Source organism: Carcharodon carcharias, chromosome 23 (genome assembly GCF_017639515.1).
Source record: "Carcharodon carcharias isolate sCarCar2 chromosome 23, sCarCar2.pri, whole genome shotgun sequence".
Classification (NCBI taxonomy): Eukaryota; Metazoa; Chordata; class Chondrichthyes; order Lamniformes; family Lamnidae; genus Carcharodon; species Carcharodon carcharias.
Window position 1 is genome coordinate 4,236,996 of NC_054489.1, and position 25,283 is coordinate 4,262,278.

At 47.4% G+C, this 25,283-nt stretch overlaps 1 protein-coding gene across 1 annotated transcript; it reads right to left on the reverse strand.

Annotated features, from left to right (window-relative positions):
* Positions 1-17,806: 17,806 nt before the first annotated feature.
* LOC121269037 (keratin, type I cytoskeletal 19-like) lies at positions 17,807-24,741 on the reverse strand. The gene is made up of 8 exons (XM_041173431.1): positions 24,220-24,741; positions 23,274-23,356; positions 22,500-22,656; positions 22,247-22,408; positions 20,534-20,659; positions 20,229-20,446; positions 19,377-19,441; positions 17,807-18,053 (listed from the first exon to the last, which is right to left on the reverse strand). The coding sequence occupies exons 1-8, from the start codon at positions 24,628-24,630 to the stop codon at positions 17,959-17,961; spliced, it is 1,317 nt and encodes a 438-aa protein (XP_041029365.1). The 5' UTR covers positions 24,631-24,741; the 3' UTR covers positions 17,807-17,958.
* Between the last annotated feature and the right edge of the window lie 542 nt (positions 24,742-25,283).

The window sequence follows — 25,283 nt, forward strand, 5'->3', positions numbered from 1 at the left end:
TACATGGAAAAGGAGAAGATTATGACAAAAACAGAAACAGAAATACCTGGAAAAACTCAGCAGGTCTGGCAGCATCAGTGGAAGAGAGCACAGTTGATGTTTTGAGTCCTCATGACCCTGATTATGACCTGAATTTTACATTTGGCAGGTGCACATGATCAGTGAGTTCAGGGCGCCAGGAAACGGGCCCCCGACAGTGATTCATCCCCCGGCCACGATTTCACGCTGTCTGACCAATTAACGGCCAGCCAGCGTGAAACACATGCTGAAAAACTCAGCCCTGCCAGGGTTGGGGGGGTGGGAAGAGGGCGGGCAATGACCTTTCCATGGGCATGGGTGAGCGCTGTGAGAGAGCACCCTGAAGGCAGATAGCTGCAGGGAGCTGCAGACCTGCAAATGATCAAATAAAGGTTTAAAAAGCTGCAAAAAAAATGTCCATGCAGCACAATCACGCACCTGAAACTACACCTGATGAAAATGTTGTCCACAGATATTTATTTTCATTTTATTTCATAACAGAGATTCCATCCCGCCCTTGGACGAGGTTTGATGAAAAGTGTAAAGGCCACCTGGCTGATTCACCAACTGTAAGGTTGGACGGACCATGAAAAATCAGAGTCAATTGTGCTGTTAATGGGCTTAATTGCCCTCTTAATTGTCGGTGGGCACGATTCTGACTTTTTTGCGGTGCCCACCAATCGAAATATAGTATGAGTACGCGATGACGTCGGGACATTCACCCAATGTCTTCTTGCGTGATTTTACACCCAATTGGGTCAGGTGCACACCCGCCTGTGGGACATAAAATCCTGCCCTATGATACTGATTAGATCAATGAGAATGTGGACACTTTTCACAGGATTTTATGAGATGAAATACACATTATAATGTGTAATATGGCTCACATGATGTAACACTATGTGTTCCTGCAACAAAGCTGATCATTAGAATTTAGAATTCAACTTCCCATCCTTTCAGTTTAACAAATGTAGAAACAAATTCTTTCAGGTTAATGTTTTGTGCAATTTCATGTTCTATTCGTGAGGTGGAGAGTCAAGCCAGTCTTTCTTACAAAGTTTGATTCATCCTGTGGTGATGGACACTTTGGAAGTCACCTTGCAATTCACTGTGGAAATTTGAAGCATCAGCATCTTTGGATTTCTCAAGTTTTAAAGTTTGCTCTAGTGTTAAACGATGTTCCACAATCTGTTTTGATGCAAACTGTGAACATCATTTTGGGCCGTGTGGAAGAGTCACCATAGTTGCAACTAGTAGCATATTCCCTTTCACACCCTATCTTTTACATTCAGATTCTGTTCCTCAAACTCTACTTCACCTTGTGAGACTGGAGGCAAAACTGTTGTCCCAGCTTTAGTCTCAGGTTGTTTCTTTGAGCTACCTTCATCTCGATGTTGTGGATGAAGATACTTCAGAAAGGAACCTTCTTGCTTCGCTTGTACTTTTCCTTTTCAGCTTTCCGTTGATAGTATTGAACTCCAGGCAATTTTTTTTCTATCTGCCATGATGCCACATAACCTATTTGTTTACTTATGTCGTTTCAGGAATAGTTCATTCAGATTTTTGCAAATTTTGCTGCTGTAAGCGGCTGCCTACTTTGCCTTGGTGGTTACACCAGTCCTGTGTTGGCTCAGTGAGCCTGGAGTAAAGGAAGAAGGAATGAATTCACTGCTTCGTCTTCTGGAAATGCAGGTGTGAATAGACCGCACCACTCACTTTAGGTGTTGAGTGAAATATCGGATGGCAAAGAGAGAATATTGGATTTAAATGAAAATTTTGTGTTTATCAGCTGTAGTTTCTCTGACTCGGGGTCTTTATTGGTTTGATCTGTACCAATGATTTGCCTGAAGGGACTGAGTGCATAGTTGTTAAATTTGCTGATGACAAAAAGATAGATAGGAGAGTAAGTTGTGAAGAGAGCATATCGCGCCTGCAAAGGGATATAGATAGGTTAAGTGAGTGGGCAAAAATTGGAGTATAATGTGGCAGGAAGAATAGAAAACAGCGTATTATTTAAATGGAGAGAGATTGCAGAACACTGCGGTACAGAGGGATCTGGGTGTCCTGGTATATGAATCACAAAACGTTAGCAGGAAGGTACAGCAAGTAATTAGGAAGGCAAATGGAATATTGTCATTTATTGCAAGGGGAACGGAATATAAAAGTAGGGATGTTTTGCTACAGCTGTATGGGACATTGTTGAGACCACATCAAGATTACTGTGTATAGTTTTGGTTTCCTTATTTAAGAAAGGACATAAACTGCCTACCCCTGACAACCGTTGGAAGCAGTTCAGAGAAGGTTCACTTGACTGATTCCTGGGATGGGAGGTTATATTATGAGGGAAAGGTAGGACAGGCTGGGCCTGTATACGTTGGAGTTAGGAAGAATGGGAAGCAATCTTATTGATCCTGAGGCCGGGACTTGACAGAGTGGATACTGAGAGAGTGTTTCCCCATCTGGGAGAGACTAGAACTAGGGGACACCGTTTAAAAATAAGGGGTCTCCCAAATTGTTTCTCTAAGGGTTGTGATTCCGTGGAGTTCTCTTTCCCAGAGAGCAGCAGAGGCAGGGTCATTGAGTGGCAGAGGTAGAGAGATACTTGGCCAACAAGAGAATCAAAGGTTATCGGGGGTAGGCAGGAATGTGGAGTTGAAGCCACAATCAGATCAGCCATGACCTTATTGAATGGAGGAGCAGGCTCGAGGGGCCGAGTGGCCTATTCCTGATCCTAATTCACATGTTTGTATGTTGGGCTGCACAGTCAAGACTGAGATCGGGAAGGCATTGATGAAAATCACAGTGTAACCAACTCTCCAAACTGACAGGTCAAGCTTTCACTATTTGCCCCTTTCCACCCGAAAAGGTTAATGTGCCAGGACGGATAAAACCGACCAGACCCAAGTGGGTATTTTTAATATGTGAGTCTGGACAGTTGAATCTTGGCATCTTATTTTTCATAAGCAGGTCTGAGCCCATCCTCATTAACTGACAGCCACCATTTCCAGCAGGAGTGATCAGCTGCAGGAACTCAGGCTAATCATTCCCTTCCTCAGGGTACTGAGGCTAACTGTAGAGCTCAGCTCTGGCTAATAGGAAGCTCAGCAGAATTCAGGGATCAAACATACAAATTAGGAACAGGAGTAGGCCACTCGGCCCTTCGGGCCTGCTCCTGAACCGAATGCCAGGTAAAGCTGATTTATTTGGCGATCACAAGGTGATTTAGTTTTGTCCTAAGCCATTGGAGTAAAACAAAGAAAGTTTGATTGTTTGAAGTCAATGAATGCCTGAGTTAGCTCCATGAAGCCCAATCAATCAAAATCGAGGAGACTGCTAAAGGTAAGTAGCCCTTGTTTAGTTCACAATCTGGGAGACTGATCTCTACTGGTGTCAACTGTCACTCAGTGGGTAGTGCCCTCACTTCTCAATCAGAAGCTTGTGGGGTTCATGTCCCACTCCAGAGACTTGAGTCTAAAATCCAGGCTAACACTCCTGGTACCAACACAGAGGGAGTGTTGCCTTGGCAGAGGTGCTGTCTACTAGATGAGGCATTTAACTGGGACCCCAATCTGCCCTCTCAGGTAAAAGATCACATGGATCAATTTTGAAAAAGAGTAGGGCAGACCTCTTCAGTGTCCTGGCCAATAGTTATCTTTCCATCAATGTCGCTGAAGCAGAATTTCTGGTTATTTGTCATGTTGCTGTTTGTGGGATTTGCTGTGTGCAAAACCAGCTGCTGTGTCTCCTACCTCACGACAGTTAAAAAGTCCTTTGTACCCTGCACATGGCTGTGTCCTGAAATTATGAAAGGAGCTTTATAATTGAAAGTGTTTCCTTCTCTCTTGGCTGAGCCATCTCAGAACAGACTCAAAGATCAACAACAAATTTGATCTACTAGTCTGATGCTGGGGTGAAGGAGCCAGTTTCGGCAGTGTAACTCCAGAAGTCAGTTTAGGGGCTCTGACCCTAAACTCTAGAATTCATCCTGTAAACCTCACTGTCTCCCTGCTCCTCTCTCTCCTTTAATAAACTCCTTCAAATTTACCTCTTTGACCAGGCTTTTGGTCTCTTGTCCTAATATTTCAGAATGGGGCTCAGTATCAGATTTTGTTTGATAATTGTCTGTGTGAAGCACCGCGACAAGTTTTATCTTGCTGCTGTTATTGTATGACAGAAATCTGAGTGACGACACTGCCAGTCAAAAGTTAATGTTGTACAAGTCATTTGTCCACCCACTCTTCCCTATATCTTCTCCAAAAATGTTGTTTTGCTGCCTATCTAATTAGGACTGCAGTGCATTCTTTAAATTTGTCTTCAATAAAAATCTCACCAGGGCAGTTCGGCATCCCACATGCATTGGCAGATAATGTGACAACACCCAAAGATCAAAGGATGTAGCTGGTGGAATCAAGTCTGGTGAGTTGATTTGCATGAAATATCACTTATTCTGAAAACTTTGTAACATTTCAAAGCAGCATTTCCAAGTTAAGTGTCCAGGTTGATTTGTGTTCCAAAACACTTGTGAACTTCACCATTAGAGATTTTCAGTTTCTCACTCCTTCCGTTCTGAAGCCCAGGAACTTTTTCTTAATTATTCATTTATTATCCATTTAAGGGATATGGGTGTCGCTGGCTGGGCCCAGCATTTATTGCCCATCCCTAGTTGCCCTTGAGAAGGTAGTGGTGAGCTGCCTTCTTGAACCGCGGCAGTCAATGTGGTGTAGGTACACCCACAGTGCTGTTAGGGAGGGAGTTCCAGGATTTTGAGCCAGCGACAGTGAAGGAACGGTGATATATTTCCAAGTCAGGATGGTGAGTGACTTGGAAGGGAACTTCCAGGTGGTGGTGTTCCCATCTATCTGCTGCCTTTGTCCTCCTAGATGGTAGAGGTCGTGAGTTTGGAAGGTGCTGCCTAAGGAGCCTTGGTGAATTCCTGCAGTGCATCTTGTAGACTTGCATTCTGCCATCTTGCCTTGATGCAAGTGAAATGTGCCAATAATTTATCACTCTGCCAGACTCTTTACCCTTTTACTTACACAAAAATATTCAGCTAAGTTCTCAGCCCTGGTTAGAACAAAGAGCCAAAAGCCCTAAATCTTTCCAGCGGCATACTTATTGCCCCAAACTGCAAATCCCTGAGTTTTCTTGATCACTCCCCTCTGGAGTTTTGACATCTTTGGTGATCTGTGGCACCATGGTCTTTGGTCCTATGTCCAAAAGACCATTCTCTTATGGGAATAAAGATGATGCATGACTGGAAATTATTCTGTTACATGAGATATTGGAATAGTCTCTCATGCTGTTAGGAACATAAGACCTAAGAGCAGGAGTAGGCCTTCGAGCCTGCTCTGCCATTCGATACGATCATGGCCAATCTGGATATGCCTCAACTCCTCTTTCCTGTGGAGTCCCTTGCCAATCAAAAATATGTTAACTCAGCCTTGAATAAATTCAATAACCGGCTCTACTGCTTTCTGGGGAAGAGAATTCCACATATTAATGATGCTCTGAGAAAAGAAAATTCTCCTCTACTCCGTCTTAAAAGGGAGGCCTCTTGTTCTTAAACTATGTCCGCTGGTTCTGGTCTTCTCCCACAATTGGAAACAACATCCAGGTATTGACCCTATCAAATCCCCTCAGGATCATATGTTTCAATAAGATCACCTCTCATTCTTCTAAACTCCAATGGGTATAGACTTAACCTGTTCAACTTTCTTTATAGAAGGAGCCCCTCATCCCAGGAATGAGTTAAGTGAACCTCCTCTGAACCGTTTCTAATGCAATTATATCCTTTTTCAAGTTAGGAGACAAAACTGTATACAGTATTCCAAATGTAGTCTCACCAAGGCCCTGTACAGCAGGACAGCATGTGAAAGACAGGGCTAAGCAATCCCACAACCAACAGATCAGATCTAAGATCTGCAGACCTGCCTTATCCAGTCGTGAATGGTGGTGGACAATTAAACAACTCACTGGAGGAGGAGGCTCCATGAATAATCCCATCCTCAATGATGGAGGAGCCCAGCACATCAGTGCAAAAGATAAGGCTGAAGCATTTGCAACAATCTTCAGCCAGAAGTGCTGAGTGGATGATCCATCTCAGCCTCCTCTGGAGGTCCCCAGCATCACAGATGCCAGTCTTCAGCCAATTCAATTCACTCCACGTGATATCAAGAAATGGCTGAAGGCACAAGATACTATAAAGACTATGGGCCCTGACAACATTCTGGTAACAGTACTGAACACTTGTGCTCCGGAACTTGCCGTGCCCCTAACCAAGCTGTTCCAGTACAGCTACAACACTGGCATCTACCCGGCTATGTGGAAAATTGCCCAGGTATGTCCTGTACACAAATAGCAGGACAAATCCAACCTGGCCAATTACTGCCCCATCAATCCACTCTCCATCATCAGTAAAGTAATGGAAGGGGTCATCAACAGTGCTATCAAGCGGCACTTGCTTAGCAATAACCTGCTCACTGATGCCCAGTTTGGGTTCTGCCAGGGCCACTCAGCTCCTGACCTCATTACAGCCTTGGTTCAAACATGGACAAAAGAGCTGAACTCCCGAGGTGAGGTGAGAGTGACTGCCCTTGACATCAAGGCAGCATTTGACCGAGTGTGGCATCAAGGAGCCCTGGCAAAACTGGAGTCAATGGGAATCAGAGGGAAAACTTTCTGCTGGTTGGAGTCATACCTAGCACAAAGGAAGATGATTGTGGGTTGTTGGAGGTCAGTCATCTCAGCTCCAGGATATTACTGCAGGAGTTCCTCAGGATAATGTCCTAGGCCCAACAATCTTCAGCTGCTTCATCAATGACCTTCTTTCCATCATAAAGTCAGAAGTGGGGATGTTCGCTGATGATTGCACAATATTCAGCACCATTTGTGACTCCTCAGTTACTGAAGCAGTCCATGTCCAAATGCAGCAAGACCTGGACAATATCCAGGCTTGGGCTGACAAGTGGCAAGTAATATTCACACCACACAAGTGCCAGGCAATGACTATCACCAACAAGAGAAAATCTAACCCTCATCCCTTGACATTCAATGGCATTACCATTGCTGAATCCCCCACTATCAACATCCTGGGAGTTACCACATCAGAGGCTGGGAACCCTGTGGTGAGTAACTCACCTCCTGACTCTCCAAAGCCTGTCCACCATCTACAAAGCACAAGTCAGGAGTGTAATGGAATACTCCCCACTTGCCTGGATGAGTGCAGCTCCCACAACACTCAAGAAGCTTGACACCATCCAGGACAAAGCAGCCCACTTAATTGGCATCACATCCACAAACATTCACTCCCTCCACCACCGATGTACAGTAGCAGCAGTGTGTACCGTCTACAAGATGCACTGCAGGAATTCACCACGCCTTCTTTGACAGCACCTTCCAAACCCATGACCACTACCATCTAGAAGGACAAGGATAGATAGATGGGAACACCACTACCTGGAAGTTCCCCTCCAAGTCACTCACCATCCTGACTTGGAAATATATCGCCGTTCCTTCACTGTCGCTGGCTCAAAATCCTGGAACTCCCTCCCTAACAGCACTGTGGGTGTACCTACACCACATGGACTGCAACAGTTCAAGAAGGCAGCTCACCACCACCTTCTCAAGGGCAACTAGGGATGGGCAATAAATGCTGGCCCAGCCAGCGATGCCCACAAGCCATGAATGAATAAAAAAGAAACTGCAGCAAATTAAAATCGACTTCTTTGCCTTTTCTGTCTTTCACCTGAAGAGGGAAGATGGCTCCTGATCTTCAACCCACAGTAACTCACCCGCACTGTCCTCCATCACTGGAGTCACACATAAAAGGTGTGCACTTGGCGGACTGCATTTTGCAGCGCTCACCAGGGTCGCCTGATGGACTTCAAGGTTGAGGCACATTGGGATGGGCAAGAGCTATCCTGCCATTGAGATGACTTGGGGGGTGGTGGTGGGGGGGGAGATGCTAGGGCTGCCCTGTGGTTAAATGTAGCGCTCAAGCATTCGGGATGGGGGCTAGGGTGGTTGAGGGAAGCAGCCACACATTAGGGGCACCTTGTATAAAGTGACCATTCCTCTGCAGCTGAGACAGTTCAGGCGCAGCCACATTGTTATGATTGGATAAAAACAAAAAAACTGCGGATGCTGGAAATCCAAAACAAAAACAGAATTACCTGGAAAAACTCAGCAGGTCTGGCAGCATCGGCGGAGAAGAAAAGAGTTGACGTTTCGAGTCCTCATGACCCTTCGACAGAACTTGCGTTCGAGTCCAAGAAAGAGTTGAAATATAAGCTGGTTTAAGGTGTGTGTGTGGGGGGCGGAGAGATAGAGAGACAAAGAGGTGGAGGGGGGGTGGGGGTGTGTGGTTGTAGGGACAAACAAGCAGTGATAGAAGCAGATCATCAAAAGATGTCAACGACAATAGTACAATAGAACACATAGGTGTTAAAATTAAAGTTGGTGACATTATCTAAACGAATGTGCTAATTAAGAATGGATGGTAGGGCACTCAAGGTATAGCTCTAGTGGTTTTTTTTTATATATATATATAATGGAAATAGGTGGGAAAAGGAAAATCTTTAAAAGCAAGGGAAGGTTATTGCAAACTGGAGGAACAGCACCTCATCTTCCGACTAGGCACTTTACAGCCTTCCGGACTGAAAATTGAATTCAACAATTTTAGATCGTGACCTCTCTCCTCCATCCCCACCCCCTTTCCGATCCCCTTTTTTCCAATAATTTATATAAATTTTTCTTTTCTCACCTATTTCCATTATTTTTAAATGTATTTCCATCCATTGTTTTATCTCTGCCTTTTTAGCCTATTTCGATTCCTTCACCCCACCCCATCCCCACCAGGTCTATCTGTACCTTGTTTGTCCTGCTGTCGACCCTTAATTAGCACATTCCTTAGATAATATCACCACCTTCAACACCTCTTTGTCCTTTTGTCCGTGACATCTTTTGGTTATCTCCACCTATCACTGGCCCTCTATCCAGCTCTACCTGTCCCACCCCACCCCCCCCCACCCCACCCCACTTAAACCAGCTTATATTTCACCTCTCTTCTGTTTTTCCTTAGTTCTGTTGAAGAGTCATACGGACTCAAAACATTAACTGTGTTCCTCTCCGCAGATGCTGCCAGACCTGCTGAGTTTTTCCAGGTAATTTTATTTTTATTTTTGTTTCAGGTTCTTAGTACATCCATGCTAAGCCACGCGGTCTCTCTCTTTCATCCTGTGGGAGGACTACATCAGGATCATGGAGCCTGGTGACCTAACTGTATGCCTCATGGTGTACAGAGAGCGAAGACTATGGAGAAGAGAGTGACTGAGGTGCCTAGCTGCGCAGAGAGAGGAGCAGCACCCTCAGGAAGAAGAGGCGGCTGTGGCTCCCACACACGCCACTGAAGAGCCACATCGCTGGTCGGCGCCTAGCTAGACCCAGAGTCTATAGATGCCGCCTTTTATTCCTGTAGATGACCAAGAACCAGTGTTGCTGAAGGCTGCGCATATCTAGGGAACTGGTCAGTCACATCTGCCACCTGCTGCAGGATTTGGCACCAAGGGGACATGGAGGGCATCCACTGCCAGTGGCTGTGAAAGTGACTGTGGTGCTTAATTTCTATGCCAGTGGCTCCTTCCAGGGCTCCACAGGTGACCCCTGTGGGATATCACAAGCCTCCACCCAAAAATTCACTCAGGAGGTCACAGATGCCACCTTCGCGAGGATACACAACTTTGTGCATTTCGCCCGGGACTGGGACAGCCAGGGTTCAGGAGCGATTGGAGTTGCCCAGATCTCGGGTTTCCCACAGGTGCAGGGTGCGATCAACTGCACTCTCATAGCACTCAGGTCTCCGTCACAACACACAGTCAACTATGACAACCGCAAGGGATTCCATTCGCTGAATGTGCAGCTGGTGTGCGACCACCACAAACACATCCTACAGGTCTACTTCCCAGGGAATGTGCACAACTCCTACATTCTCAGTCGGTCACAGATCCCTGACATGTTCCAGAGTCCACTGAAGCTACAGGGATGGTTCCTCGGGGACCAGGGCTACCCACAGAGGCCGTGGCTGATGATACACGAGTGACAGCCTCAGACGGCAGCAGAGCGATGGTATAACGAGGCTCATGCTGCAGCTCACACCTTGGGTGAGCAGACCGTCAGGATGCTGGAGATGAGGCTCCGGTGCCTGGACCAGCCTGGTGGGGCCCCGTAATATGGTCCACAGAGGGTGTCACACATTGTCATTGTCTGCTGTGCCCTTTATAACCTGGCACTGCAACGGGGAGAGAAGCTGGCTGAAGAGGAGATGGAGACCGCCTCCAATGAGGAAAACATCAACAGGGATGAGTGTGAGGAGGTCCTCGAGGCCGACAATGACAGGGATGAGACCCTCGCACTGGTTGGACGAGGCAGGCTTGCTCGGGCAGCCTCATATCTGCTATATTTGTGGAGGATGATGACGAGATGCAGTGAGGTGTCCCCATAGATCCTCACATTGCATCTGTGAACATTTGACTCCAGTCTGGCTTATGGCAATGCACATACCCTCTGTGATAATGCTCCTGTCATGGAGACACAGTAGAGGCCCTAATAGTCGCTCGATTACAGGAGGATGATGATGACCTGCAGTGAGGACACTGCATAGATCTTCACACAGCCTCTGAGAATGTCTGACTCCTGTCTGGCCGAGGGCAGCTCACTTGTGCTCTGTGATCAGGGTCATATCATAGAAATGCAGCCGTGAAACTTTAAAAGCATCTAATCCTTTGTCCGCCTTCAACACCTGAGCCCTTCAGGAACACAGTGTCACTGGTCACAGATGCTGAAGAGATGGGGGCCAGCCCCACATTAAAGATGCTGAGAGCACACAGAGAGTATGAGAGAACTCTGTGGTGCCTGCCCACTACATTCTGGCAGCAATGACCAGCACCATCGAGGTGCAGGCATCAGTAATGTGTCCAGGGAGTGTGAGGCTGGACCATCACTGTGGTCTGAAGGCTGCACAGACACAGGGAAGAGGCCTTGGACTGAGACACCTGCCTTTATCTTGTGCAGAAAGGTTTCACATGAACGCTGTTCATCAGAACAAGGAGCCACAGAGAGGGAGAGGTTCCTGGGAGTTTATTGACAATAGTGAACAGTTTGTACAAGTGATTAACACTCGTGCCCAGGCTGTGCGACTAATTCTCCTTAACCCGCAGGAGTTGGCGTGTTGCGTGTCAGTGAGCATCGGGCTCGTGGCCGATACCATCCAAGACCTGAGAACGGTTGTGCTCGGACCTGATGTAATTTTAGATCTTGAGGTGGCCCAGGTGTGCGGTGGTCTTCCTGCTGAACGTTCCCCTGTTCGGACAGAATTCCACATTGGCCCCAAGCCCCGAACCCTCCCTCGGGTGCTGGTGCCCCGCAATATGAGCCGCCTCGGGGACATGACCTCTGTGCCATTTGGCACGGCAAAGAGGAGCTTTTTGTATGGACTGCTGCTGCACACCTTCCATTTTCTCGCCCTTGTCCGCCGCCCGGACACGCCCTGGCGTGCCTTGTTGCTGTCCGGCGGCAGAGGCCGCCGATGGGAGGCCCTCTACGGAGGTGTCCTCCCCCTTTCTATCGGGGACCTGGGTTGGAGGGTGTTGCATACAGCAGTCCCCTATAATCGTAGGATGCATAGGTTCACGGACTCCCAGGACACCTGCCCTTTTTGTGGTCTTGTGGAGTCCGTGGACCACGTTTACGTAGGGTGTTGTAGGCTGCACTCCCTTTTCAGTTATTTAAAAAACCTTTTATTAATGTTTTGTTTGCACTTCAGTCCCACGCCCCTGATCTATGGACACCCGGTGCAGAGGGGGGCTGAGAGGGAGGAGGACCTCCTCGTGAACCTGCTCCTGGGCCTGGCCAAGTTGGCTATTAACAGGTCCAGGCAGCGGGCGATCAAGGGGGTGGTCCCGCCCGACTGTTTGGCCTTCTTAAACAGCTACGTTCATAGCCGGTGTCCCTGGAGAGGGAGCAAGCCGTGTCTGCCGGAACTGTCGAGGCCTTCCATTCCCGGTGGGCACCAGGGGGGCTGGGGTGTTTTATCGACCCTCTTCACCACATTTTGATTTGATGTTTGTAAGTTTTCTTTAAACTTTGTCTTTGGTTTTACAGCTGACCTGACTTAGGGGCTGTGCTTATTTTATCCCTCAGTTTGTTAATTTAGTTTAATTGTTTGACTCAGAAAGAGTTACATCTCCTTAACTTTCCTAACCTTGCCACCACACCTTGGTACTCCCCAGACATCCACAGTGAAGATGGAGGCAGTCTGCTGACTGCTCCTCATGACCTTGGCGGGCGTCCTCTGGAGGGCCGAGACCCGGAGGGCCCTGGCCTACTTTTGGGTCCTGCTGTGTGGCAGTGGCAGCCTCCTCGGCCTGTGGAGCTGGAGCTGCTGAGGTCACAGGAAGAGGGGACTCGGATGGGCCGGGCACTCCCAGAGTCACCTGGGTGGATGGCCCCGGAGTGTGCACCTGCTGATCCTCCTCCCTATGGGTGCCCGAGGGCCCCTAGCTGACTCCTTGAGGAGAAGGGGTAGATGGAGTGAGATCGAGCTGCCCCACACACCTCTCGCGTACACACTGTTAGAGGCCAACTATGGCATCAATGATGAAGTTCAGCCCACGCTGCAGTGCAGGAGCAATGTCCTGGACCAAAGTCTCCCTGGCACCTGCCATCCTACCAGTGTTGATATCGGTGTGTTGTCATGCCAGCGCTATTACCTCAGACTGACAGCGGACTCCTCCATCGTGCCTAGCAATCTGAGGAGTGCAGTGGACATCCCTTCCTGATGTTCCTGAGCTTGTCTTTGCAGCTCCAGCAACTGTGACATGACCGAGTGCAGGGACTTGTCATCTGACTCAGACTCAGCAACATTCTGGCCTCCAGCAGTCCTCCAAGGGCTGGGGACCTGGGAAGTCCCTGCCCTCACCTGCTGTGGATCAGACAGAGCGATGTACTCACCAGATTGTGATCGCAAGGCTACTCTAAAGCTAGGTCCCACCGAGGTGTGTGTCTCTGCACTGGTGGAGGGTGTGGGTGAGGCTGTGATGGGACTTCAGGGAGGGGACCTTCAGATTCCTCTTCCGAGGTTCCTTCAAGGCTTGAATGGAAGCCCTGGGTTGTGGACTCTGTCAGCTGTTTCCCAGATGTGCCTCCGGAAGCAAGGGGAGATAGTTAGTGCACGGCAGTGGACTGTGAAAGAGGACACATCACTCACAGCATGGTTGTCTGATGGATGTTGCACTGCTGGACCCTCACTTGGTAGAGCAGCGCCAACCTCACTGTCAGTACAGGACCGGTTCCAGTCATCACCGGCCAGCTGGATGGCTCTGTTTTCAAAACCTGTGAGGGCCCTGATTTCAGGCATTCCTATAACAGTCTGTGACCTCTCCCTCTTGTTTTGTACCAGCTTGTCCTGCATGAATAGAGATGGAGACTGTTAACAGGACGCCTGCTGTGCCAGATGATAAGTTTGCCTGTGTGGGTTGTGAGTGGTCCATTGGACGGGATGAGGACAGTAACAGTGAGTGTGAGAGAGAGTGAATGGTGATGTCCGTTAAACCGGCAGTGAGTGAGGGCCCTGTGGGTGTGTGATGGGTTTGTGAGTGTGTGAGTTGAGGGTGATGAGAAGAGTAACTAACCCTGGTGGAACGGAGGAGATCATTCATCCTCTTGTGGCACTGGGTGGCTGTCCCCTTTTGAAGGGCATTGGCGCTGACCACAGCTGCCACCACCTCCCAAACCTGGCTGGTCACACCACTGCCCATCCTGCGGTTAGAGCGGGGATAGGGGGGCATCACGGCCGGTCTCCACAGCATCCAGAAGACGTTCCAGTGACGCCTCGCTAAACCTGGGGGCCGCAGTCTTTTTGCCTTTTGTGGACATCTTCCCTGCAGCAGTCGTTGGCGGGAAACACTGAGAGGTGTGCGCATGGCTGGACTTTAAATGTGACGCCCAGCGTGATGAAGCGGCGAGGCGATAGCGCGGTGGGCGAACGAGAGCCCGCCCACCCTGGAAAGGAGGTGTTTCCCGGAAATGCAGTAGGTTTGGGGTGCTATGGCCTGAAAACCCACCATCGCAGCCAGCGGGTAAAACGTTGTTTTACCCAGCCAGCTACCGCACTTAGTGCAAACCTGAGACGATTCCACCCAATGCCCCTCCATATGCAAATTCTATATAAAGTAATGCCTTCTCTTTGGGAAGAATCTTCGGCTCAGCAAGTGGGAGCCAAGGCTCGGTAGCCGAGGTGTAAAATGATGTGGAGTGACGTCAGGCATGTGTCCCGACATCACCCCGCGTCATTTAGACTTTCAGTTCAGCTGTCAGCTGTGCACCCACCGAACTGTCCAAGGCCTAATTAAGGCCATTTAACTAACAATTAAAATAATTGACGGGGCTGCTTGTCCAACCTTAAGGCTGGCAGGGGGTGGGGGGGGGGGGGGGGGGGGGTGGGGGGGTGGGTGGTGCGGTGGGTGGGGCGGGGGGAGCAGGTGAAGAGTCCAGGCGGCCTTCGCATTTCTCACGGAACCTCATCCACGGGCAGGAGGAGGTTTCAAGAATGATTTAATAATTTCTCAAAAATTTTTATTGAAATGAATGTACATTTCCCAACTCATGTGACAGTTTCACATAAGGGGACAATGTCATAACAATTTCTTCAACAATTTATTGAAATGTTAAAAGTTAAAATTAACCTCCCTGCAGCCTCAGGGAGATTTCTGCACTCTTTCATGCGTATACGCTCAGGGAACCCCACCCGCACTGTTGGGTGGGCCTGAATTGGCCTGCACAAGTCAAATGGCTGCACGGACCTGATTGGGTCCACACCTCCCATACCTGCCCCCACATAACCCACCCAACGGCGGGGGGAGAATTCTACCCTTTAAGCTGAAAGTATAGACAGATAAAAATGAAAATGATGCTTTGTCCATCCTCTATTAGGTTGGTTAGATCAAAAAAACATGAAAATATATCACCTTTCGTGAGGACATTACAAAGCCCTCACAAATAGTGATAGACTTCTGAAGTGTAGGCAGCATTTTAATGTAGGAAACATGACAGCCAATTTAGGCACAGCAAGATCCCATAAACTTGATCAGGTCATCTGTTTTAAATGATATTGATTGAGGGATAAACGTTAGCCAGGCACCAGAAATAACTCTCTTGTGCATCTTTGAATATTGGCCTTCGAGAGGGCAGAAGGGGCTTCATTTTAATGTCTCTTCAGGAAAATAGATGGCACTTCTGACAGTGCAGCATCCCTCAGTACTGCATTGGGAGTGGAAACATGGATTTTGTGCTCAAGGCTCTGGTTTGGGACTCAAACCCACAACTTTCAGATTGGGGTGAGAGTATGACCCACCGAGCCACATTCTTTTGCATGATAAATCCTGAACCTGTTGTCTCCCATGACAGGCTCTGTAATGAGTAATCCTTCACCACAGGACTAGATTTGTATTATTCTCCAGCCCATAATTTCCTGAGCAATTATTATACTCCACCTGCTGAAAGGAATTAAGGCCAGTACTAGCTGAGCTAAGTAATTTTCAAATAACAACTAAGATAAAAGCAAAATACTGTGGATGCTGGAAATCTAGAACAAAAACAAAAGTACCATGAAAAGCTCAGCAGGTCTGACAGCATCTGCAGAGAGGGATACAGTTGACATTTCGAGTCTGTATGAACCTTCATCAGAACTAAGACATATAGAAATAAGATGAAATATAAGCTGGTAGAGGGGGATGGGACAGGAGAGCTCGATCGGGGGCCAGTGATAGGTGGAGGCCAAGAAGAGACTGCCAAAGATGTCATAGACAAAAGGACAAAGGGGTGTTGATGGTGGTGACATTATCTGAAAGATGTGCTAATGGGGACATTAAGGGAAGCAAGCTAGTGGCAGATGGCCCTAGTGTGGGTGGGGTGGAGGGAAGGGATCGAAATGGGCTAAAAGGTGGAGATGAAACAATAGATCGAAATAAATTTAAAAATAAGAGGCAAAAGAAAAAAAAAATATTTGTAAAAAAAGTATAAATTATTGGAAAAGGGGGGATCAGATGGAGGAGAGAGTTCATGATCTGAAACTGTTGAACTCAATATTCAGTCCAGAAGGCTGTAAAGTGCCTAGTTGGAAGATGAGGTGCTGTTCCTCCAGTTTGCAATAACCTTCCCTTGCTTTTATTAGAGATAGCCGTGCTGTTTCTTGAAGGTGGTGACTGCTGCCTGGATCAGCTGCTGTGACAGTTCACCATGTTGTAGCATCATGCCTAATCTGTCAACCTTTATGTTTGGGTTGAATTTCCTGGCTGATGGTTAAGTTCCACTACCCGAGCCGAGACAGGGTAGCAACCCTGCTTTGGCAATCAGGAGGAACCACCCTCCTATTAAAGACAGTGGCACAGCCATAACGTTCAATCAGAGAGCCGGCAGCTCAGCAACGTCAGGGCTCAAGGTAGCCATTGTTGGGCCTGGAACCCCTGTAGAGAGGAGAGTGGGGTGGAGGGGTGCCCTTGAAGATCAGGTAGGTTTTGTCAAGGAAGGTGAAGCCTGGCAGCCAGGCCCTGCCCATTGGCAGGGGGGTGGTCACAGAATGCTGATTGCGCCATGGGTGTGAGGGTGGCCATTTCTGCTAGTGGGTCTCTCTATGGAGCGTCCGTTAAAGGTCACCCCCCCGCCCAGGAGGCTGCCACCCAGCTGTCCCCTTACAGGGTGGTGGGCCCTCCCAGCACAGGCAAATACCCACGGAGGTGGGAGGTTCCAGTTAATTGGCCACACGTGGTTTCAATGGCTACCCAGACGATCAATCACATTTCCTGTTGCTGGCGACATGGCCGCCCAACATCTCCCCCATCCATTTCACCAACCTTCCTGCCTCCAACCCTGGGCCAGGAACATTCTACCCTGTGAGTCTAGGCAGTCCAGTATTGGCAGACCATTGCAGGTTCAATGGTCCATGACATTTACATCCTTGTATTGGAGGAGAATGCAGGGGAGAGAGGAGATGGTGTGAGGGAAGGGAGGCGAGGGTGCAGGGAAGTGGGGGGGGTGGGAAAGAAAATGGCAGGAGGGAGGAAGTGTGGGGGAGGGAGAGGATCGACCCTCGGCGATGGTACTTGGCAATCAGGTGCAGGAGGGATCAAGAAATCGTGTCTGTGGAGTTGGGGGGGGGGGGGGGGGGGGGTGTGGAATGGGATAGATGGTGGGAAATTGTGACTAGCTGGGTTAGCATTTGTTTGAAATGCGATGGGGGGCAAGCCTGTTCCCCTGGCCCACAGACAGTGCTGGAAAGGGTTGTAACTGTGTGGAGCAGTGGTAGCTCCTGCCTCCTACTGGTGTTTTGGAAAACCTATTGGTAGCCATAATTTCAGCTGCTGAGGTCCTAAGCTCTGGAATTCCCTCCCTAAACATCTGTCTCTCTACTCTTTCCTCCTTTAAGAGGCTCCTTCAAACCAAATCGCTGGCCAAGCTTTTGGTCACTTACCCTAATGTCTCCCTGTGGTTTAGAGTCAGTGCTCCTGTGAAACACTTTGGGATTAAAGCTATTGTAGAAATATAGATTGTAATTGGTGAAAACCTTTGTTTCATTTGCAACAGAGGGAATGTCCTATTTTCTAATCCCACCCCGAGGTTCCTGGTCTCTGATTGTGCTAACCCCCTGGCCCCTAGACATTGGAGCTGGTTGAAGTTTCCAGAGATATTAGGAGGAAGACGTGTGTCTGCTGGGAGGAGCTGAAAACACAAATGAGGATAACTGTTCCCACAAGACTTTATTAAATCCTCAGAAATACAGAGAAAGGGAAATCATTAAGAGTTGTGTTTATTAGGTTTGATTATCTCATCTTGTTAGATGACTTATACTTTGGAAAAAGCTGGGAAAAGGACAAAGTGTTGAACATTCTATTAGTTGACATCGATTTCCTCCGTATGTGAAGAAACCACTTGCCCATTAATCGATTCTTCCACCACAGTCTTCACTCTCTTCGTGATGACAGGTTCTTTAAGAAAAAGAAATAACCAGGAGACTAATTGATGCATTCATTAAATCAGTAGTTGCTAATGTTAAATTTATGATGTTACAGTTCTGACTACACCTTGGTTGCCAACTTGCGGTACATATTCCTGGAAGTTTCATCACAGGACCTTCTGTCCCCACCCTCTCCTCATTGGTCATGCATCACACCCATCTTCAGAGCTCCGCCTCCTCACTCCCCTGTCATTTGTCACCCAATAAGGCACTTCCTGGGACCCTCCCCTATATTCCTCATTGGCCACTCACTACCACCATCTTGCTGGGCCCTGCCCCTTTCTCCCTCTATAGGTTCCCCAACATCTCAATCCTTGCATTGTATTTATTGCTTTATACTGTGTGGCATTTAAGTATTTTATGTGGCATTAGACAAGATGGCAGTATATTCTACACCATCAGTTTTATTTCTTAAATCCTGCCCAAGAAGACTACAGAGCACAATTCACCACCCAGTCCATTCTCCCTCATGATCCCTGGCTCTGTACCTGGATTTCCCACTAGCCTCCATTCTTGAGGATATCACAGGATGAATGAGCAGCCGAATGCTGAATGTGGCCATTACTCAGGTGGGTTTGGATGGTCAGGGTTATCTGGCTAATCAATCACGAGGGCATTGGGGGAGGAGTTGAATTCTTTCCTGAATACGTACAGACTTCAATGGATATCAAATCAGGAGTGGGGACCCAACCAGATTTCTGTTTCTCTAATTATTGGGGCAGTGAAGTGAATTGTAGCAGCCTAATTGTTCCTCTGGTTGGGAGCAGACAGACGTTCTTGCTGTGCATGACTCAGTACACAGCAGACAGTAAAGTTATGGAATGAGGGGTCTGGGAACTGTTGACTCTCTCTGCCTCTGTCACTCAGCATGTTAAGAACATCAGACAATTGGTCATGAACCTGCTCCACTATTCATCTGACCTTGGACCTTAATTCCACTTCAGCACCTGAACTCATATTCCTCAAGTCCTCTGGCGACCAAAGGTCAATTAGTTTCAACGTTCAGTGTATTCAATCATTGAGCATCCACAGCTTCCTGGGGTAGAGAATTCCAAAGATTCACAACACTTTTGAGGGAAGAAATTTCTCTTCATCTCAGTCCTGAAAGATCAGCCCCTCATCCAGAGACTGGGCCCCCCTCCCCCTGTTCTGGACACCCCAGGCCGGGGAAACAACCGCTCAGCATTCAACACTAGCTGCCTCAACTACAAGCTGTAGATGTACATTTACTTCTGTGTTCAAACTTATGATGCAGTCACTTTGATGACAAGTTTGAAAGTTATCTTTAACTCACCACGTATTTCCTCTGTGACCACAATCTTGCCTATATCATTTGTTCTTCGTGTACTTGTTACTTGCCTGGTAAAAATAAACAGTAATCAGTAAATATCCAGGAATCCCTCCAGCAGGAGAATCACAAGGGCTGGGTGTGTGTGAGTGTAAAGAAAGAATATGCATTTGTAAAGCACTTTTCAGAACCTCAGGAATGTCCCAAAGCATTTTACAGCTGGTTGATGTTTAGTATCTCAGTAAGATGATGTTTAAGTGTAGTGGTTCTGTTACTGGGCTAATAGTCCAGGGAGCAGGAGTCCAAATCTCACCAGTTTGGAAAATGGAATTTCGTTTTATAGAAATCTGTAAATTAATGGCCGATTTCAGCCTCAATTATGAGCTCAAGACTGTCTCAGGGCAAGAGAAATTCCATTGAGACAATTGCAATTGTTGAATAATTCCACTAAGTAACAAATAACAGAGCAATGTGGAAATTCAGTGTTCAAACATCTGGATTACTGCGACACCACTCAGGCTATAGGATTTCTGTGAAGAGAAAGGAAAAATATCCCAAGTGCAGACAGGGTGATCTTTGAAGGTTGGTGCGTAAACATCTCTGGGACAGGATAGGGAGACAGTTACTCTATTACCAAATTTATGCTATGCTAAAGTAACAAGGATTGATCCTGACACTGGTTCTGAAATGCGAAGTGTTCCAAATTTCACACTAACGTCCCTTATTAAGGAGCACAAAATTCATCAAAATCCCCCAAAGTAACTCTACAGACGGTAATAGTTCCGAAGCCATGTCTAACATATTTAGTTAGGGGGATTAGGCTGTCAGGAGCTGGGTTCAATTTGGTTACTTTCTTACCCAGATCCTCCTTCCAGCAGGCGACGATATGTGGAAATTTCCATTTCCAGTCTACTTTTAATATCCAGCAGGTCAGCATAGTCTTTGACATGTTGGTCTATTTTCAGCCGCATTTCCACCAGTTCTGCCTCCAGTTTGTTGATGGTCAGCTGAATTCTGTTGTACTCCTCGCTGTAACGAACCTCAGTGTCCTTAAGAGTCGCATTTAGAGATGCATTCTGCACACAAACAAACAGTGATTAGTCAGACCTGCATTTCCAATAAAGCCAGGGACTGAGGTTGCTGCTCTCCTGCGTTGTACTCACCATGCTGAGCTGGGTCTGGAGCTCCATATCCAGTCCCTGCAAAGTGTGCCTCAGTTGGACGACCTGTGACTTCTCTGCTTGAAGGGCCTCAGTGTTGACAACAAATTCCTGCTGCACAGTCGCACACTGAAACAAACAAACAAGAGAAGTCTTCAACCAACAATGGACTTGGTTTTCATCAAAACCACAAACTCTCCACTATCTGTCTGGTGTTCGAACAATCAAAGGTTGCCATTTGTCATTAACTCAACTCTGTCCCAAAATAATGCCAATTTGGTTCAGGCCATCTTGAAATCAGATCTCCAAATGTCATGTTATCCCAAGATGTATATAAAATAGCAACATGACAACCTGTTTATTGTTTCCAGTCTGATGCTGAAGGTATTTTCTTACGTGTTACACTGAGGAAGATGGGGAATTGGAGAATTTCAGAGATGAATTTTTAATCGGCCATGGAGGCAGAACTGGGCAGGTCTGCAATTTCCCACCAGTGGCAATATGCTGGTTTATCCACAGTGACCATCTCCAGGCCATTTTCATTCAGGCCGAGGGATGATGGCTTCATATCCACAAGTGGCAGGTAGCCTGTTAGGCTAGTCAGTGGACCCCTCTCTACACATTGACTGATTTTTCCAATCAGAATGTGCAAACCCCCCCCCACCCCCGAGGTCAAAACATGATCACGGGGAGGAGTCAGCCCCACCCCTGGACAGGAGCCTGCACTCCGTCCGGGGACCAATTCCCCCACCATCCCCGCACCTCTGCTGGCATCAGGCAGGCTTCAGAGGATGCCTCCATCTTGCAGCCCTGGTTTGCTCTCTCCTATCCACATTGACAGGGCCCACCTGAGCCTGGGGCTGATGATCTGACCTCCTATTGGTCTTCCAGCTTCAGGAAGCCATCTCTTAAACTTAATTGGATGGTGAGTGCACACCATTGGCCAGTTTGTCAAGCAAATGGTGTTGGGAAATATACCCAATGTTGGAGGCCAGAGCAAAAATTCAGCCTCTGGGTTTCTGCTCAGAGAGGCCACTTATTCTCAATTACTTAAATTTTGATTTTCTGAACTGAAGATCCAGGTTTCTTTTAGCTTTAGCTGTTTCTTTGCTGGTTTGTTGAAGGAATTACACTGAGCTGTCTGCCTCTGTTAATTAGGACCCAAAGAACCACCCTCTTAATCGCTGCCTCTCTCGCAATGCTGTCTGCTCACAGCTGAGCAATAATCAGCTTCTATTCTTTTATCATAGGGGCTGTTATTCTGGAGATACCAACTGTGAAAGGAAGGATAGCATTTATACAACATCTTTCCCCATGTGCTTTACAGCTGATGAAGTATTTTCAAGTGCAGTCTGTTTGTAATGTAGGAAACAGGGTAGCCAATTTGTGCACAGCAGGATCCCAGAGCAGCAATAAGATAAAATAGAGAGTTAATTTGCTTTGTTTGAGGGATAATTGTTGACCAGTGAGAACTGGGATCTTTTTAAGTCCACCTGAGAGAACAGATGGAAACTCAGTTTAATGTCTCATCTGAAAGACAGCACGGCATTCCCTCAGTACTGCACTGGGAGTGTTAGTCAAGTCTTTGGATTGGGACTTGAACCCGGAACTTTTTGATTCAGAGGTGAGAATGCTGTAGCTGATGCCGTGTTATGAAGGATGTGATAGTTCAGTGATCACATTGGAATAACATAACCCCAGATTTCCCCCAATTACCTGCTGCCTGTACCATTCTTCAGCTTCACTCTTGTTCTTTTTTGTGATATCGTCATACAGCTGGCGCATCTCTTCCAGCATCTTAGACAAATCAGGTGACTGTTCGGCTGTAACATCTACAGTGACATTGCCAGATATCTGACCACGCAGTCCCCTCAGCTCCTACAGAGAAAACATTCAGTTAGTTCATACTCCCAGTCTTAAAGGAACATTCAACTCAGTAGAATCATTTACCAAAATGGAAGTTACTTACCTCCTCATGGTTTTTCCTGATGTAGATTAGTTCCTCCTTTAGACCCTCAATCTGCATTTCCAGCTGACTCTTCTCCAGTGTCATATCATCCAACACTGTACGCAGTCCATTAATATCTCCCTCAACTGCCATTCTAATTCCCAATTCAGCTTCAAATCTATAGAGACAGAAAGAAGGGGCAAATCTCTCATTACTTGATGTCTAATGCTGGAGTTAAGAGGTATTCCCTTGCATTCTACAGTAGGATTCCTGATTTAAATCATCTTCCAAGTGGGTTGGGATGAATATTCCACATTTCTCCTTCCCCCTAGGTACTTCAGCCTCTCCTAGGAGATTACCTACCGGTCGGGTGGACAAGTCTGGTCAGGACATGCTAGGCATCATGAGTATGAAGCAGCTGGTCTTTTCCTGGCTTAATTTACAAACTAGCATTCCATCTTAAGTTACAAGCGTTTTCTCTGCTTTCTGAAATAACTAAGATGGTTGGTCTTCAGTATCTGTACAGTTCTCCTGAGAAAGGATCGAGATGGTCTCTCCATCAGAGGGAAATAACAGGAGACATGTTAAGTAATTCTTTAAATATACCCAAATCTGGAAGATTATTTCTTGGACCAAATACCATCTGTTCAGCAGCAAAGGGTAAGAATGATGTAGGTGCAGGAAAAAGTTGCAAGTGGATGATGAGGAAGACAAATCAACAGGATAGGTGGGATCGGAGAATAAAGCACACCCTCAGCTCAAAGACATTAAACAGCTACATTTATTATTACTTACTTGGTTTTGAAATCTTCAGCAGCAAGTTTGGAGTTATCAATCTGCAGCATAAGCCTGGAGTTATCAAGGATGAGATCATTAATCTGTGAAAAATGGAGATTAATAATAAATTTCACAGAGTTTGAGAAGAAAGCAGCCATCAGTAACATCACTTACAGTTTGCCATGCTTTCAGTTTATAGTGCTAGATTATCCTGTTGTGAGACACTACAGGCTCCACATTCCATTTGCATCTCCTGCACTGGTCTCCCTCCTACAGGTTTGCTGCCCCTCTGTGTCCCCCCTCTTCAGGTCTGCTGCCCCCATCTGCTACTCCTCTACCCCCCAACCCCAGTTCACTGCCTTTCTGTCCCCTACACCATGTCTGCAGCCCCTCTGCCCCCATATCCCTGGCTACCCCTTGCAGTCTGCTGCCCTTCCCTCAATCATTGAGCCTGGAACATTCAAAGAATTCGTCATAGCTCCCACTTGTACTACACCTGGTTTTGTTTCTGTTTCCTCAGTTTCTACCTATCATCTAATCCACCCTCACTCCCTATGCGCCAGGTCTCATCACTATAAGCTGTCGGAGCCAGCTCCAGTGTGGGACTTTCACCAGAAACACACCAACATTGACTCTCATTTCCCAAACCACATCTGCACTCCTCTCATTCCAGCCTCTTGAGCAGCCTCCATGTTTCAATGGCTCGGCATGGCCACCCCTACAGTTACCTGTACCCCAAGCTCTGGAATTCCCCTCCTCAAACTCCCTACCTCACTTTCCTCCTGATGCTCCTCAAAACCTTCCTCCTTGACCAAGCTTTTGGTCATCAGAGCTTAATATCAGCTTGTTCCGTCTGCCTGGATTTGTTTTGGCAGCTTCCTGTGAGGTACCTTGGAAGGCTTTATGGTGTTAAGGGCGCTCTCTCAGAGAATTGCCAGTAGAAGCGGCAGCTAGAAGGTCTCACCTGGTCGCGGATATCTTTAATGGTGCCCCAGTAAACGCTCCAGTCCCGGACAGCTGGAGTCGCTTTCTCAAGTAACTGGCGGATCTCCAGCTCCATTTTGCTGTTGGAAGTTTCCAAGGAGTGGACCCTGTCCAGGTAACTGGACAGGCGCTCGTTCAGGTTCTGCATGGTTGTCTTCTCATTGAAGCCTCCAGCTGAGGAGGAGGAGGAAGAGATGGAGAAGGAGCCGGAGCCGGAGCCCAGGGCGCTCCCCAGCCCCGAACTCGGACTCACCGAGGCGATACGGGTCCCCATCCCGACGCTGTACAAACTCTGAGCGCGGGACGCGCCCCCGCTGCTTCGGACGAGTCGCACGGAGGATGAACCATGGCGGCTTGATCCACCAAACGAGGACTTGAAGCTCATACTCATGGTGCTAGAGGTTGTAGACAAGTGAGAGACAAACTACAAACTGCAAACGCAGATCCTGTCTCCCCCCCTTATATCCCATCCCCATAGGGCGGTCCTACCACTCCACTCCCCACACATTGGCTGGGAGAAGATCCAGCAACTCCCCCCAGGACTGCTGCTCTCAGCTAAAACCACTCATTTATGAACCAGGACAGAGTTTGACAGTTTGACATTGGATGAATGCGGCGGGGACCCTCCCAGAGACACACCCTGGGCTGCGTCCCAGTCATTGCAAAGAGTTGATCCACTTTCCCATGGCCATCTTCAGCAAGATTTGCAGAATTGGTGTCAAATTCCATTCTGCAAAAAATGTCACGATTTGACTTGTCTGTTTTCCTGGAATGTTGTGTGCGGTATTGTTTTCTGAATGAAACTTGTTTTCATTGCAGACGTGTTATAAAAACTCATTTACTGAATTCCACACCTTGTCGGGATCACCAGGGACTGAAGCTGAGAGTTGTCGATTGAAATATTTCAAGTCCGACAAGTTTTGAAAGATGTTTTTTTCTCTCTCTGCAAGTTATTGTAAGTAGGTTCCGTAAAGCCGGTGAGAGTCGGGAGCACATTGAAAATTGACATTGAATTAGTCAAAACAAAAACAAAAATAGCTGGAA

Coding starts and splice junctions, on each gene's coding strand:
- LOC121269037 (XM_041173431.1), bottom strand. CDS start 24,630: ATGAGTATGAGCTTCAAGTCCTCGTTTGGTGGATCAAGCCGCCATGGT. Junction 22,409..22,499: donor TCAGGAAAAACCATGAGGAG/GTAAGTAACTTC, acceptor TTTTCTCTGTAG/GAGCTGAGGGGACTGCGTGG. Junction 20,660..22,246: donor AAGAATGGTACAGGCAGCAG/GTAATTGGGGGA, acceptor TGTTTGTTTCAG/TGTGCGACTGTGCAGCAGGA.